Here is a 13,294-nt window from a genome sequence, read left to right on the forward strand (position 1 = left end):
TCTCTGGGAATATCTGTTAATACTGCAGATTCCTGGGCCTCCAAGGGTGGGGCCTGGGATTCTGCATTCTCAACAAGCAGCCAAGTGTTCCTTGTGCACACTGAAGTCTGAGAGCCTCCCTGACAGACCTTAGTGACCTCAATTTGGTGGTATGATGCGCCCTGCCAGAAGAGTGCCCCAAATGCCTTTTAGGATGAGTAATTCTCATCATGCCACTTGCAGTGGGCACGTTAGCAGTGGTCATCCTGGTGTCTCCCTCCTTCCTCTGTCCCCTCCTTCCTCGCTCACTTAGGTTTTCTTGATTACTGGTGCTGAACTTAGCATGGCTCATAGTTTCACAAGTCGCTTCCAAAAGAGTTGCTATCATCATGCCACACAGGCATCATTTTCTAAAAAAGGTTGACATTTCCAGTGCAAAAATGATCAGATCCCAAATGTACCTCTTGTGCTTCATACAGACGGAATCTGCAGTTTGCATTCTAACCCTTCTCAAACCAAAAAAAGGCGGGGAGGCACCTTGCAGAAACTATTACTTTAGAAACACAAATGTGTTGTTTTGTTTCCCTTTCCAGCCTCCCTTTCCTACACTCCTCTGGACGTAGGTTTCCTGGAAGTCTTCCCCTAATTGCAGCTGACTCCCCTGGAGTGAGGAGATCAGAGTCCCTTCCAGATCGAGTCCTCCGCCACGTGCAGGGTTCTGGAAGAGCCAGCTAGGTTCCATGACCACCTTTCTTCCCTCCACCTTTGTCTTTCTCCATGATTGTCATTTCTTCTCAGCTCCGTGAAATTTCTTTCCTTCACTGGCGTACTACGTGCTTTTCCCTGGTGGGGCTCATCCAAGCTCCATTCCTTCCCAACCAGCTGGATAGGAGATTGACTGGATAACTGACAGCCATAGAGAGGTGTGCCGTGAGCCAGAGGAATCTCAGACCAACTTGGATTTGTGTTCATGTTTTATCTTTCTGTGCTGGCAAAAGAGCATCTGTGTCTGTTTTGGTGTTCAGCCCATCCGAATAAAGAATGTGTTTCCTCTCCTGAAAGGCAGATAAAAAAAATAAAGAAGGCAAAAAAACAAAACAAAACAAATTTTAACCATGTCCTCCTTTGAAACTAAATATATACCCCTTCCACTGTCCTGGTTGGTCTGCTTGCATTGACAAGTGGACCGTGTGGAAAGGAAATATCTTGGAATTTTTTTTTTTTTTTAATTGTAAGTTAAAAAAAAAAAAAAACTAGTGCCCCTGTAAGTTAAGTCTCTCTTAATCCAGAAGAGCATTTGAGATTCTGTCCAAGTGTTCAATTTCCCAGGCCGCTGAGGTCTGTGAATTTCTTTTCCCAGCCTCCAGGCTGCTGCAGTACAAGTCAGCATAGCTAATGCAGATAACTCCTGCCTCTCCTCTCCTCCTCCCACTGCTTTGATTCGATATGAACAGCCTGGTAACTCCGATGCTGGGGAGAAATCTGACATAACTCTGCAGATGGCTAGGTGGCTGTGAAACACCTGGGGATTGTTCTTTAAGGAAAAGGTAACATTTCTATGCTAATGATATCTTCCCCCCTCCCCTCCTTGTTGCATTTTTCCAGGGCTGCCAGTTCCAAAGAAGAGCCCAAAGTCGGTAAGGACTTGTCCATTTCTTGGGGCTTGTTTCCAGGGGTGGATGGTGGAAGGGGATGCTGTCTGGCTTGACTTCACTGAATATGTTTGAGAGTGGATGGGGAGACAGGAGCGGAGGCTCATTTTATTAAGTTCTGAGGAATCTGTTTGGTATGGAAGATATTTGGGCTTGTCTTTTTAACTGTCTAGTGATTTGTGGGCAGGCTATGGGAGTCAGGATAAAAAATGCATGTTGAGATCTTCTTTGTATAAACGCTTCTCAACTCTTGTAAGGGATGAGTTTCGTAGCTGTTTTAACTTGATACAAATGCCATTGTTTCTTTTGGGAGGAAGGGAAAAGAAAAAAAAAAAGCTCCACCTTCTTCCTGGGTAGCAATGCCGTTCCCTGAACGTTCTTAGCCACAGGATGAGGAATTATTTACAAAAGAACAAGCCTGTGGTTTTAAGGAAGAATTTCACTGCCTCGGATATATGGCCATGCTCAAGGTGGAACAGCGTTCATAGCCTCGGCATTAAGAAGACGTTTCCTTGCTGTGGAAATGTCCTTTGTTGTTTTGCTGGCTCTGGCAGCATGCTGCAGGTATAGGATTCTTTAAAAAAAAAAAAAAAATCAATGTTTTGTTGTCCTTTCTAATCTGGTTTCCCTGAAGATGCATTACCTAGCTGAAGTGTTAGCTAATAGCTTAGAGGTTGTGGTGTTTTGCTAGGTACTGTGGGCTTCTGCTCCCGGGCGCTGACAGCACATTGAAATGCTAGTCAAAAACTCAAAATCTGGCACTTGGATGGGTGCCTGTAAAATCGATCGGGTGCAAGGGGCTTGCCAATTCATTAACATTAGGATAACGGAAGTGTTTCCATGGGACTGAGAAGATTTGGGGGAAGGGAAAACATGCAGCTTTCTGCCACCCGGGAAAGGAGAAACTTAAAACTTTGCAGCTGATGGCACCGCAGCTGATTTCCTTCCACCTGTCTCCAAGCCTGGCAGTGAGATTCAGAAGTTTTACCAAGGGGATGTGAGGGGGTGCTCCCTGCATCGCAAAGCCCTACTCCTAAGTTCCCCAAAGAGAAAAGCCGGCAATAATGTGGTGCCAGTGTCATAACACCCTGGTGGTTGGGACGTGTGACTTCGGGGCTGCTTCTCTTGTCAGTGTGTGTTAATGTCCAGGCAGAAAAGTACTGGTTGCTGCCCACACTGGAACCACAGAGATGCCGACACGTACGTGTGTGTGTGTGTGTGTGTGTGTGTGTGTGTGTGAGAATACACGTGCACACACACTCATCCCTGGGTCAGAGAAACCCATTCAGCCTTCAGAAGAATAGAAGCAAACCTGGAAGCTGTGTCCTCTGAGCTTGGATTGGTCTGAGCCCTCCTGTCCTATTCGCCTCCCCAGATGTGTCATGTTAACGCTCATTTCACACACCCCATGTGGAATAGAGTCTACAAGGAACCTACTGGGGGAAGAAGTAGGAGCTTTGCAAGGGTAGCATGACATCAGGTGGCAAGGTGTTCTTTTTGTTTTACATCCCACTTAAACTTACGGTGCAGAAGAATTTCTGTAGGTTCATTTGCATCTCTTTGGCCCTAAAAGTGTTTTGGAATTACCTGCTGAACTAAAAGGGGATCAAAAAGGCACGGAGCCTGCATTCACCAAGTCGGTTCAAAGAACTCCCCATGACTGTTTATTTTTGTAGAAGCCCTGTCATTAGCAAGCAGCAGGTCAATTACTCAGGCCGCATTCCTAGGAAAAAAGCTCTCTCAACTGCTTTGCCCACAGCCTGCTGGCTCTTAATTACCACAAGCTAAGAGAGAGTTGTGGCTGGGTTAGACAAGAACAAGCCCCCAACCCAGCCTGGGGCTTCTCCTTGCTCGATTTCCGTGCCAGGATAGGGATGATGGTTTTCACAGCATTGCGGGCACACCCTGGCAGTTGCTGTACAAAACTTGGGGAATATCAGCCAAAGCCTGCTTTGCCAGTAGAGCGTTCTTGCATCTGTGATCAGTGGGAGCTCCGTACAGGTGGGTTGAAAGCTGTTTCCTTTTCTCAATTTGAATTTTGATGACGTCCTGCCAGAGAAACAGATGATGATGGGATTTTTCTGGTAGGGTTGGATCTCTCCATGGGGAAGCTGGATACCATGGCTCTACAAAGCCATTCCCATAATGACAGTTGGGGTCAGTTATACAGTCTGCGTAATTAAATGCACGCGGATTGTGCCTGGTTGTGATATGTGACATGCTTAGATTTACCAAGAGCCCTGTGAGTATGCTGTCTCTTTACCCAGGGACCATGCTCTTTTCTTTCTTTCTTAGTGGCTCCTGACAGTGTTGGCTTGCTTATGTGACTGACAGCTTCCTTTTGTCATCATGCCTTTTTTTTTTTTTGGTAACGTTTTCAATAATTAAGCAGTTGGGTTTTACTAGAACAGAAGGACTCGTCTCTTTTATCTGGTGTCCTTTCCTGGATAGTCTCCACAGCTTACTCTTAATAAGCAATTTCACCTTGCAGATTTAGTTTAAATGTAGAATTTGTGGTTTATATTCTTGTTGAGGACAATAGCAGTATCTCAATAACATCTTATTAGTTTAATACTTGGGCTTCCATAGCGTCAGGGATTTTTCTGTCAAATGGCAGAGATAGAAATAAGGCATATTTGCTGTCAGGTTTTAGACCTCTCTGGGAAACTTAATTCCATGGCCCGACTTAATTGTCCAGACTGGAAACTTATTTAACTGAGAATCTCAATGTACGTCACACCCAAGGATCTTGTGTGTGAGAATTTAAAATACTAAATGTCATACCAAACCCTTCATTTTAAGTCAGTGTCTACCTGTTCTTCTATTAGTTCATTTCCCAACTGTTCCTTCATCCTTCAAGCCATCTGTCCATCCACCCATCATGTATCTGTCTATCCATCCATTCCTTCATCCGTTTGTCCATCCATGCATTCATCAATCACCCATCTATCTATCTATTCATCCATTTATTCAGCAAACTGATACTGAGAACTTACTATGTTTCAGATTCAGGGTGAGGTACTGGAAATACTATAATAAACAAAAGGGTCACAGTGCCTTTCGTCTTGGAGCTTACGAAAAATTTATTGATTGCTCCTTTAGGGAAAGTATCTGCTGTCACAGATCAGCACGATGTTCATTAATTCCATCAACAAGTATTATTGAGTACCTTCTATGTGCCAGACCCAGTGCCAGCATGCAACATGAACTGAAACAGAAAACATTCCTGCCCTCCTGGAAATGGGGAGAGACAGACAACAACCAGAAGGTGGGCAGATCGGCACAGGCCCTCACCTCATGGGTCTGGTGAGCATATACTCTTAAGAGTTAACAAAACAGAAATATAATATAGAACCAAGTACAAGCAAAATGAAAATCATTTGGCTCTTAATGACAATAACCCAAGTCATACAGAGCCATAAAAAAGACCCAATACTGGCCCTGACAGGGAGCACAGCAGAGAACCCCCGAGGGAGCAGGAGAACAGTGGGATGCAGACCCCAAATTCTCATAAAAAGACCAGACTTAATGGTCTGACTGAGACTAGAAGAATCCCGGTGGTCATGGTCCCCAAACCTTCTGTTGGCCCAGGACAGGAATCATTCCCGAAGACAACTCATCAGACATGGATTGGACTGGATATTAGGTTGGAGAGAGATGCTGATGAGGAGTGAGCTACTTGTATCAGGTGGACACTTGAGACTATGTTGGCATCTCCTGTCTAGAGGGGAGATGGGAGGGTAGAGAGGGTTAGAAACTGGCAAAATGGTCACGAAAGGAGAGACTGGAAGGAGGGAGCGGGCTAACTCATTAGAGGGAGAGTAAATGGGAGTATGTAGTAAGGTATATATAAGTTTATATGTGACAGACTGACTTGATTGTAAACTTTCACTTAAAGCACAATAAAAATTATTTAAAAAAAAAAAAAAAAAGACCCAAGACTGAGTTAGATGCTCTGATTGAGCTATGGCATTCTTCAGAGTTTCCCAGCAGCCTGGGCAATTTAGGAGATCACATTATTTACTTAGTAATGCTGTCAGATCAAAGAAAACATGCCATATTCAGAAAGGAGACAAAATTTTCCCAGTTGCTAAAGAACTTCTCGTGTGGCATTGTCACATAGGGGACATCAAGTGCTGTGCAAGGCATTCTCTTTAACAACCCCTTTGTAGCAAACGCAGCCAGGTGAAAGGTAACGATAATGACAGGTTTCCATTCTCCTATCTCTGTCCGTCACCCCTGGAAGAGATGCTAAGGAAACTGCCCAAAACCAATTGTCAAGAGAAGTTAGGGAGAAACACAAAGCCCTAGTGTGCACAGGAAGTGACCCCGACCTGAGTCATCAGGCTTTGTGTACCTTGCCTCTCTCTCATACTCTCCGGTTGTTTCAGGGCCCCTATTCCTTCCTTTCCCCTAAGCTGCTCAAATGACCACCAGGGCAGTAGTGGAACCAGGCAAAGTTCCTACAGGCTATAAGGAGCAGCAGTGAGCGAAGTAGACAGGAACTTCTTGAGCAAACCTCTGGACGGTACAGTTAACGCACTCGGCTGCTAACCCCAAGTTTGGTGATTCCAGTCCACCCAGAGGCACCTCAGAAGAAAAACCTGGCAACCTACCTCCTAAAACTCATAGGTGAAAACCCTATGGAGAACAGCTCTACTGTGACACACATGGGTTAGCCATGAGTTGGAGTTGACATGTTGGCAGTTGGTTACTGGTTAAACAAGTCTTCTTGCCTCTCACCTCCACAACTTATGTCCTTGACTCTTTGGGGCTCTAGAAAATAGACTTTGTGATTGTTTTAGATTTCTTTAAAACATTTACTGTGAACTAAAATTCATTTTCATATCCAGTGAATGCTTTCCTTTTCTTCTCCATTAATCCCTCTTGCCTGCCTTTCTGGTAGAAATCATTTGACTTAGACCCATAAATGATGAAAGAGAGAGACAAAAAGAGAGACCGTCCGGTGCTTTGGCTCGGAGTTCAGTCCCTAATTTCCACACAGCCTTTAATGACGTTGGCCTAACACCTCATCAGCACTTGGAGTTTTTTCTGTTGTCCATGTAAATCGCTGCAGTAGCCTTCGGTCTTGGCAGATAAATGAACTGTAAATAATTTTGCTTTAAAATGGATCAATTTGTCATTTTTAGGCCACATGAATTCTTTTCATCATTTAAGCTCCTAAGTACCCTCTGTATTCATTTGCTCTTGTGAGCAGATATTTTCAGTTCACTTTATGAGTACCTCCATTTCTAAAACATTCTGTGAATTACTGATGAGCTGATTTTTTCCCCCATTTTCATTTAGAAAAACCATTGCATTTCCCCTATCTCCCTGGCCCAGCAGCTGTAAGGAAACCATCCGTTCTAGGGAAGATGGTATACTTTTATTTTGAAAGGTCTTGTGACACACATTCATGGCTAGTGTGACCGAGGACCTTTATGGAATTTTCAAAATCAGGCCCATTTCCCTTCCCTGGTTGGCTCTGATTTGAGATTCAGAGGTGAAAGGCTTGCTTCAAAAATATCAGTGTAGTGACACCAGTTAGCACTGGAACTGTCCATTTTCGTATATGGCATCTGTTTCCATCCAGTGCTGAAGCTGGAAACCTGGGAGGTCGACAGCCTTGTTTCTCTAATGTCCTCATTCTCTTCCTCTCCCCTGCTGACTCTCGTACCAGAATGTCTTTTGATTTCACTGTACCTCTCCATCATCAATACTACCCCTCCTGGTGTAAATCACTCTGGTGTCTCACCTGGACTGCACCAAGAGACTCTTTCCTGACTGGTCTCTCTGCTTTCACTTCTCTCCCCTCCCATTTACTCACCCCCCAGTACCCAAAAGAAACTCCCTGGAAGTAAGACCATGACATGTCCCTGCTTTAAGTCCATTAATGGATCCCTCCACCCTCACCCCCACCCTGAGCTTAGAAGGAAACTCAAGCTCCTTACAGTGGCCCACAAGTTCCTCACAGGTCGCCCCACTCCCTTGCTGTACCATACCAGCCTTCTTTCTGTTCTTCAAACATTCCAAGTTCATCTTGGCCTTGGAGACTTAGCAGATGCTATTTCTTTGTGATGTGAATGGAATGTTTTTCCAGAGATCTTTCCTTACCACCTCTATAGAGAACATTGTAATAGATCCATCTGTCAAGATTATTTGGTTATTATCTATCAACATGCGCACACACACACCTAGATACACAGTCAAGTATAAATACATATCCATTGTACCCCTCAGAAGCTGGCACATAGGAGGTGATCAATAAGTATTTATTGGATGAGTGAATACATCTATTGCAGGTAGTCACTCAGGAGGGCCTACTCTGGACATTCTGTCATAGGTGTGGTAGGTGCCTCACTCTTCATATTCTTAGTTTGCATCGGGTTAGCTTTAAGAGACTTGAAAGTGTATCTTTTCCCGTGAATACTTGTCTTTGGGCAAGTTTCTCCCCTAGAAAAATGAAGCGAAAGGCAGTCACGTTAGTTGCAGATCTGACCCTGTGCTGTAACTAGCTCAGAATGAACTTGTTCTCCTGCCCCAAGTCTTCTGGGAGGTCAACCAGACTCCCAAAGATATGGACAAGTTGACTTTAATTTGAACGGTATATTAACACTGCTTTTCTCCTGGACAGCTGTGGGCTCTAACCAAATAAAGGGCATCATAGCTAATTAGCATGCCTACAGAAAATAAAAGGCATATTTTGAACTTTTCCAGACACAGTGCAGCTTCAAAAAACCCAGAGTGCAAACAAGATATTAAATACAGAGTGTATCTTCAAATTAAGAAGTTTTTACAATTGAACTTGAGAAGAAACATAAAGTGAGGGTAAATCTTCTTAGGTGAGAAATCCAAGAAGCTTCCAGATGTTGTGTGTTTAGTCCATCAGTGTGGGTTAGAACATGCCACTTAGTGATAGTTCAATGGTGGTGTAGTTTTTAGAGTACGTTCTCAGAATGCTGTTTTACTTTTATTTTCCACAATTCAGGGATGAAATTTGATGGCATTTAAAAGGGAAACAGAGATGCAGTTTGACTGAGAGGCAGTTTTGCCAAGCTCATTCCAGATTGTGTCTATCATTTTGTGTTAAATTGAACCTAAATGAGTTGTTTATTTGGGCCAGGGAGCAGGGGAGTGTTGTAATTTGAAAAGTGGCCCAAGCATTCCCAGTAGACTTTGTGTGTACACTCTGTGGTGGAGCCTTCTCCTCAGTAAACCTAAGGAGTCCAGACCCTCCATGTTTTAGATGGCTCTAAGGGAAAGACATCTGAAGGGCCTTAGAAACTCATTTCACCGCATGCGGAATCTGTGTGTGCGCGTATGTTCATGTGTGTGCATGGTGTACACGTGGTGTGTGTGTGTGGAAAACACGTGCGTTTTTTGTGAGAGAAAGGTCCAGCTCTTTGGTTAGACTCTCAGTTGGGCAGGGTTGTCAGAAAGGTATTTTTTTCCAGTTCAGGAAAAGGAATTGAATGGAAAAGGTTGAAGTTGGTTGTCAGGGGCAGCAGCCCAGGAGGAGGCATGTACACATGCCCTCCCTACTTTGGGGACAATGGGACAGGAGCCGCAGTGTAACCTCACAAAAGGATGAAGAGTGTGACCATGTCCTTCAGGTAATTCTGCGGTGCAGCTCACTACAGTCCCTGGATGAAGTTTTGTGGACAGTTGTCTCAACATGAAGGATTACTGAGCTGGGCTCCAACAGCTGGATTCTTGCTTTAACTGACCAGCTGACTCTGAACCTGGCATCTGCTACTCATTTGAGGAACCAAAAGAGGGTGGGCATTTGAAGGCAGGCATGCAACTCTCAGGGCAAACTCAGAGGTCTTTTATTTACTGAGTTATTTGCTTTTACACTTGAGATATCTTTTTTCCCCCTTGAAAGTTGAACAAAAATAAAACACTAACAAAATCCAAAAATAGAGAGTAATGGTCTCCATTAATTCTATTTACGAAGGTTCATTTCAAAATGAAAATAGCGTTCTATGTGCATTATAAATATAAAACGTAGGCAATCAGGAGTATAAAGATAAGAGTAGGAAAAATTTATAATCCTACTTGGTGTGCTTGTACACACCAAGAATAGGCTGATAGTGTACATGCTCTTTCATGATTGAGACCCATTCTAAGACCACATGGACTAGAATAACAAATTCCCATGTACATGCAAAAGAGAACGGGGTTTGTATCTGTTATTAACATTTCCTGGCTCTGAAAATCTTCAGCATATCTCCAGGGGAAGCAAGAGGGCAGCCGTTGCCCTTCGGGAGGCAGAAACCTGGCCCTGAAGGCTGAATTTAGTCTTGTGGGAAGGACACTGTTAGAAGGTAGCTTAGCAGATTTTGTTCCATGTCTTTGGAATGCTAACCCAACCAGGTCTAGCTGAGCCCATCCTCAAAAGACAGTTTTTCAAGAATTCTGATGATACGAGGTTATCGGTGATGTTTATCCTCACCACCCCTCCCCCCGCCAAAAAAATCAGTGTGTTTTCCCAGCATCTTCACCAGGGTATACTGACCCTTGAGCCTGAGTGAATTAAGCCTCTTGTGCAGTTTTACCAAGACCTCTGTGCCGACTTAGGGTCAGATCCTCCAGTTTTCCCCACAGGTACACCAAGTGTGATTTTAAATATTTGTCCTGTCCCCATTAAACCCATGAAACATTTTCCTCTACTTCAAATCCTTCCAAGACCTGTATTCACACTGTAACCTCTGACAGTCCAGGGAAAGTGAAGTTTTTGTCCACCCTGGCCTTTCTTCAGATACTTGGTTCAAAACAAGGACTGGATGGACAGAAAGTGAGAAGACCTGAGAAGTTAAATGAAAGAGACCTTGGGAGTTTCCAGCAAGATGGAAGATGGCGTATACATGGGGAGAGAATGAAGAAGAACTGTATTGATAGGATTGATTGTAGGGCCTGGTGGAAGATTCTGGTGCTGTAAAAACTTCGGGGAAACGGAACCATCTAGGTCAATTATAAACTACTTTGAAAACATAAACTGTAGGGATCCGTAAGAGGGGAGAGAGATGCCCTTTCTGCCCCCTACCCCTTTACAATGCTTTTAAAGCTGAGAAGTAGAATGATGTGGCGTCTGTTACGCGGGAGGCAGGGTCCCAGGATTGAGTAGCATGCTTTTGTTATTTTTTTTTTTAATGGATGAACCTAAACCCTGGGATTCGTCTGTTATTGGAAAAAATAAGAACTAAAAGTATCTTATTTCTCAGTAGGTTTTGCCCTCCAGTCTGTCCCCATTCAAGCAAAGAACATTTCATAAAATAGGAGGGGTCTTTGTTGGACAGGTTTTAATGAACATGAAATTGCTCACTATTGAAATTTAAACAAAACTCTTCTTTGAACACTACTTGGACTTAGGACAAGCTGAAAATCTAAGACATTTGACCTGTTCAACCCATATATAAAGTTTGACCTTGGTTTTTGGCCAAGAGTGGTGTCAGGAGTTCAAGAATGAAATTTCATGCCTATAAAATTGATTAGGTAAGAATTACACATGCTATTCATAAAATATTTATATACTTATAGATGCCAATGAACATATAGTTCAAGGCATGATTTTTAAATAATCTGATCCTTGTCCTTGAGGTTCTCATAGTCTGGAAAAACTGATGGAAAATCCATAAGGAGGTGTTGGGTGCCATATTATTAAAGGATGCAAGACATGGAGAAGGAAGGAGATTTTTAGCACTGATTATATTTCTTCTGGATATTATAAATTTATATTTAAACCACTCATGGTATTTTGTGTCACATATTTTTTTTAAAAAGATGTTAAAGCTGATACATCTTGTAATAAATGAGTCTAGTGGCTTAGCCAAGAACCTGTGACAAAATTGGATGTTTCTTGCCACAGCTTAGAGAGCTGTGTGGTTTGTGATTCTGTCTTCCATCTGGCCCGCCCATTGCTCTGTCTGCCAATCACCTGGGGATTTATCTGCATTCAGCACTAGCTGGAGAAAGATGGAAGCCAAAATGTTGTTGATGTATTTATGTACGTGTGTGCAGAAATGCTGAACAAAGACAAACTGGTGGAAAACACCCACTCAGAGAACCAATAATAACTGTCTCTTTTTGCCCCTTTCACTCACTTAATTGCAGCAACCACTGGAAAGAAAAGACAGCCAGAATAGTTCTCAGCACAGTGTTTGCAGCCACCGAAGCCTGCACACGGCATCCCCAAGCCACGGCACACAGGTGCTTACTGAGTACCCACCTGCAGAGGCCACGGCTCCAGATCAGACCGACAACTCTGGGCAGAAAAAACCAGATCCGTTTAAAATCTGGGCCCAGTCCAGGAGTATGTATGAAAACCGACGTGAGTAGCACTCTGGCTCCTGCCCTCTCCAGATCCCTCCCCAGGCTTTGAACTTTCTCTCAGGTTTATTAAAGATAGAAGATTTCTAGCTTGTAAACTAGGTATAGGTAAATTAGGGTGAATGGCGAAAGCTTCTCAGCCACCAGTAGAGTCTCATGGCTGTTCACAGAGGGTCTGTTATGTCTTCATTGTGGAGTGGGGGTAGAAATGGATGGTCATCAAATAAATGGCCTGGATAAAAATGTATTCATTTTCCCATTCAGTTAAAAGAAGTGGAGACTGTGACACGCTCTGACTTCATGTATTGTGGAGCAGCTCTGATACACAATAGAACGTAAATATGATTGGTTTGGATTGCAGAGGTAATGAGAGAGACTTACATGCTTTCTTAGTGGTCTCTTGATTTTACCAATAGTGGTAATTTTTTTTACCATTATCAGCCTTTCTAACAGCCCCCTGAGAAAGAAAAAACAAACAGTAAGTGGTTTGTGCTTTAATTATTTATACAGTTGTTAAGTGTGTTCCTTTGGCTTTCCCTTTTCTGTAAATAAGGGCTAGTGAAGGTGTTCTCTGTAGTCTGTAACTTCTTGGCTTGTATAACATAATATTCCGTAATATCTTACCAATGGAAGGTGTTAAAATGCGTTAATTTCAGGTGATACAAACTGGCCTTTTATTTCCCGTGAGCGTGTTTTGTGAGGCTGAGATGACTATGAAGTAATTCACCTCGCTTTCTCTTTTTGGCGTAATGTCAAGGAGAGAATGTGTAGTGAGGGAGGGGGCGGGTTTGCTGAAGGACCTGAGAGAACCTAGAGGAGAGAAAAGAATCTTTTTCCTATCACCTCCACCCCTCAGCATAGGTTTCCTTTGTAGTCACAGCTGTAGTTACACCTCAGACAAAGCCCCGTGAGAAGTCACGGTAAGAGGCTGTGTGAGGTGTGTGAGGCTCTTCAGCCCCTTGCCCACCCACTTGGTCTTGGCTATGACACAATTCCTTTGCTGGCCGAAGCATGCATTAAAGGACTTCAGCTTCTCTGTGACCCAAAAGAAACAGGCAAGTGAGGACAATATCCTGTCTGAGAAGGAAAGTCAGCCATACTACTCGGTAAAAAGCAAATTAGGAGTCAGGAGGCAAACCTAGAGGCAAGCTGATTACCAGATACTAGAAGATACTCAAAGGTCCCTGTGTCCTTCTCTTCCTCAGGGGAAAAATACCACTGTCCTTTTACTATAACAGTAAGCAGAATTAAATAGGCCATTTTGGCTAAGGGTTCACTATGTGGACAAAAGCCAAATATGTGAACGGCTTTATTTAGTTCCTGGGGTAGGACAC

General features: G+C 43.4%; 1 protein-coding gene across 2 annotated transcripts in view; it reads left to right on the top strand.

The window, feature by feature from the left end:
- MAGI1 (membrane associated guanylate kinase, WW and PDZ domain containing 1) overlaps positions 1–13,294 on the top strand; it is a 701,787-nt gene that overhangs the window by 656,145 nt on the left and 32,348 nt on the right. For both annotated transcript variants that reach the window (XM_064274271.1, XM_064274270.1), the window contains exons 13-14: positions 1,585–1,616; positions 11,745–11,961. In XM_064274271.1, the coding sequence (XP_064130341.1) occupies positions 1,585–1,616; positions 11,745–11,961 (249 nt within the window). The remainder of the gene's footprint in view (positions 1–1,584; positions 1,617–11,744; positions 11,962–13,294) is intronic.

Source organism: Loxodonta africana, chromosome 22 (genome assembly GCF_030014295.1).
Source record: "Loxodonta africana isolate mLoxAfr1 chromosome 22, mLoxAfr1.hap2, whole genome shotgun sequence".
In the NCBI taxonomy this organism is placed as follows: domain Eukaryota; kingdom Metazoa; phylum Chordata; class Mammalia; order Proboscidea; family Elephantidae; genus Loxodonta; species Loxodonta africana.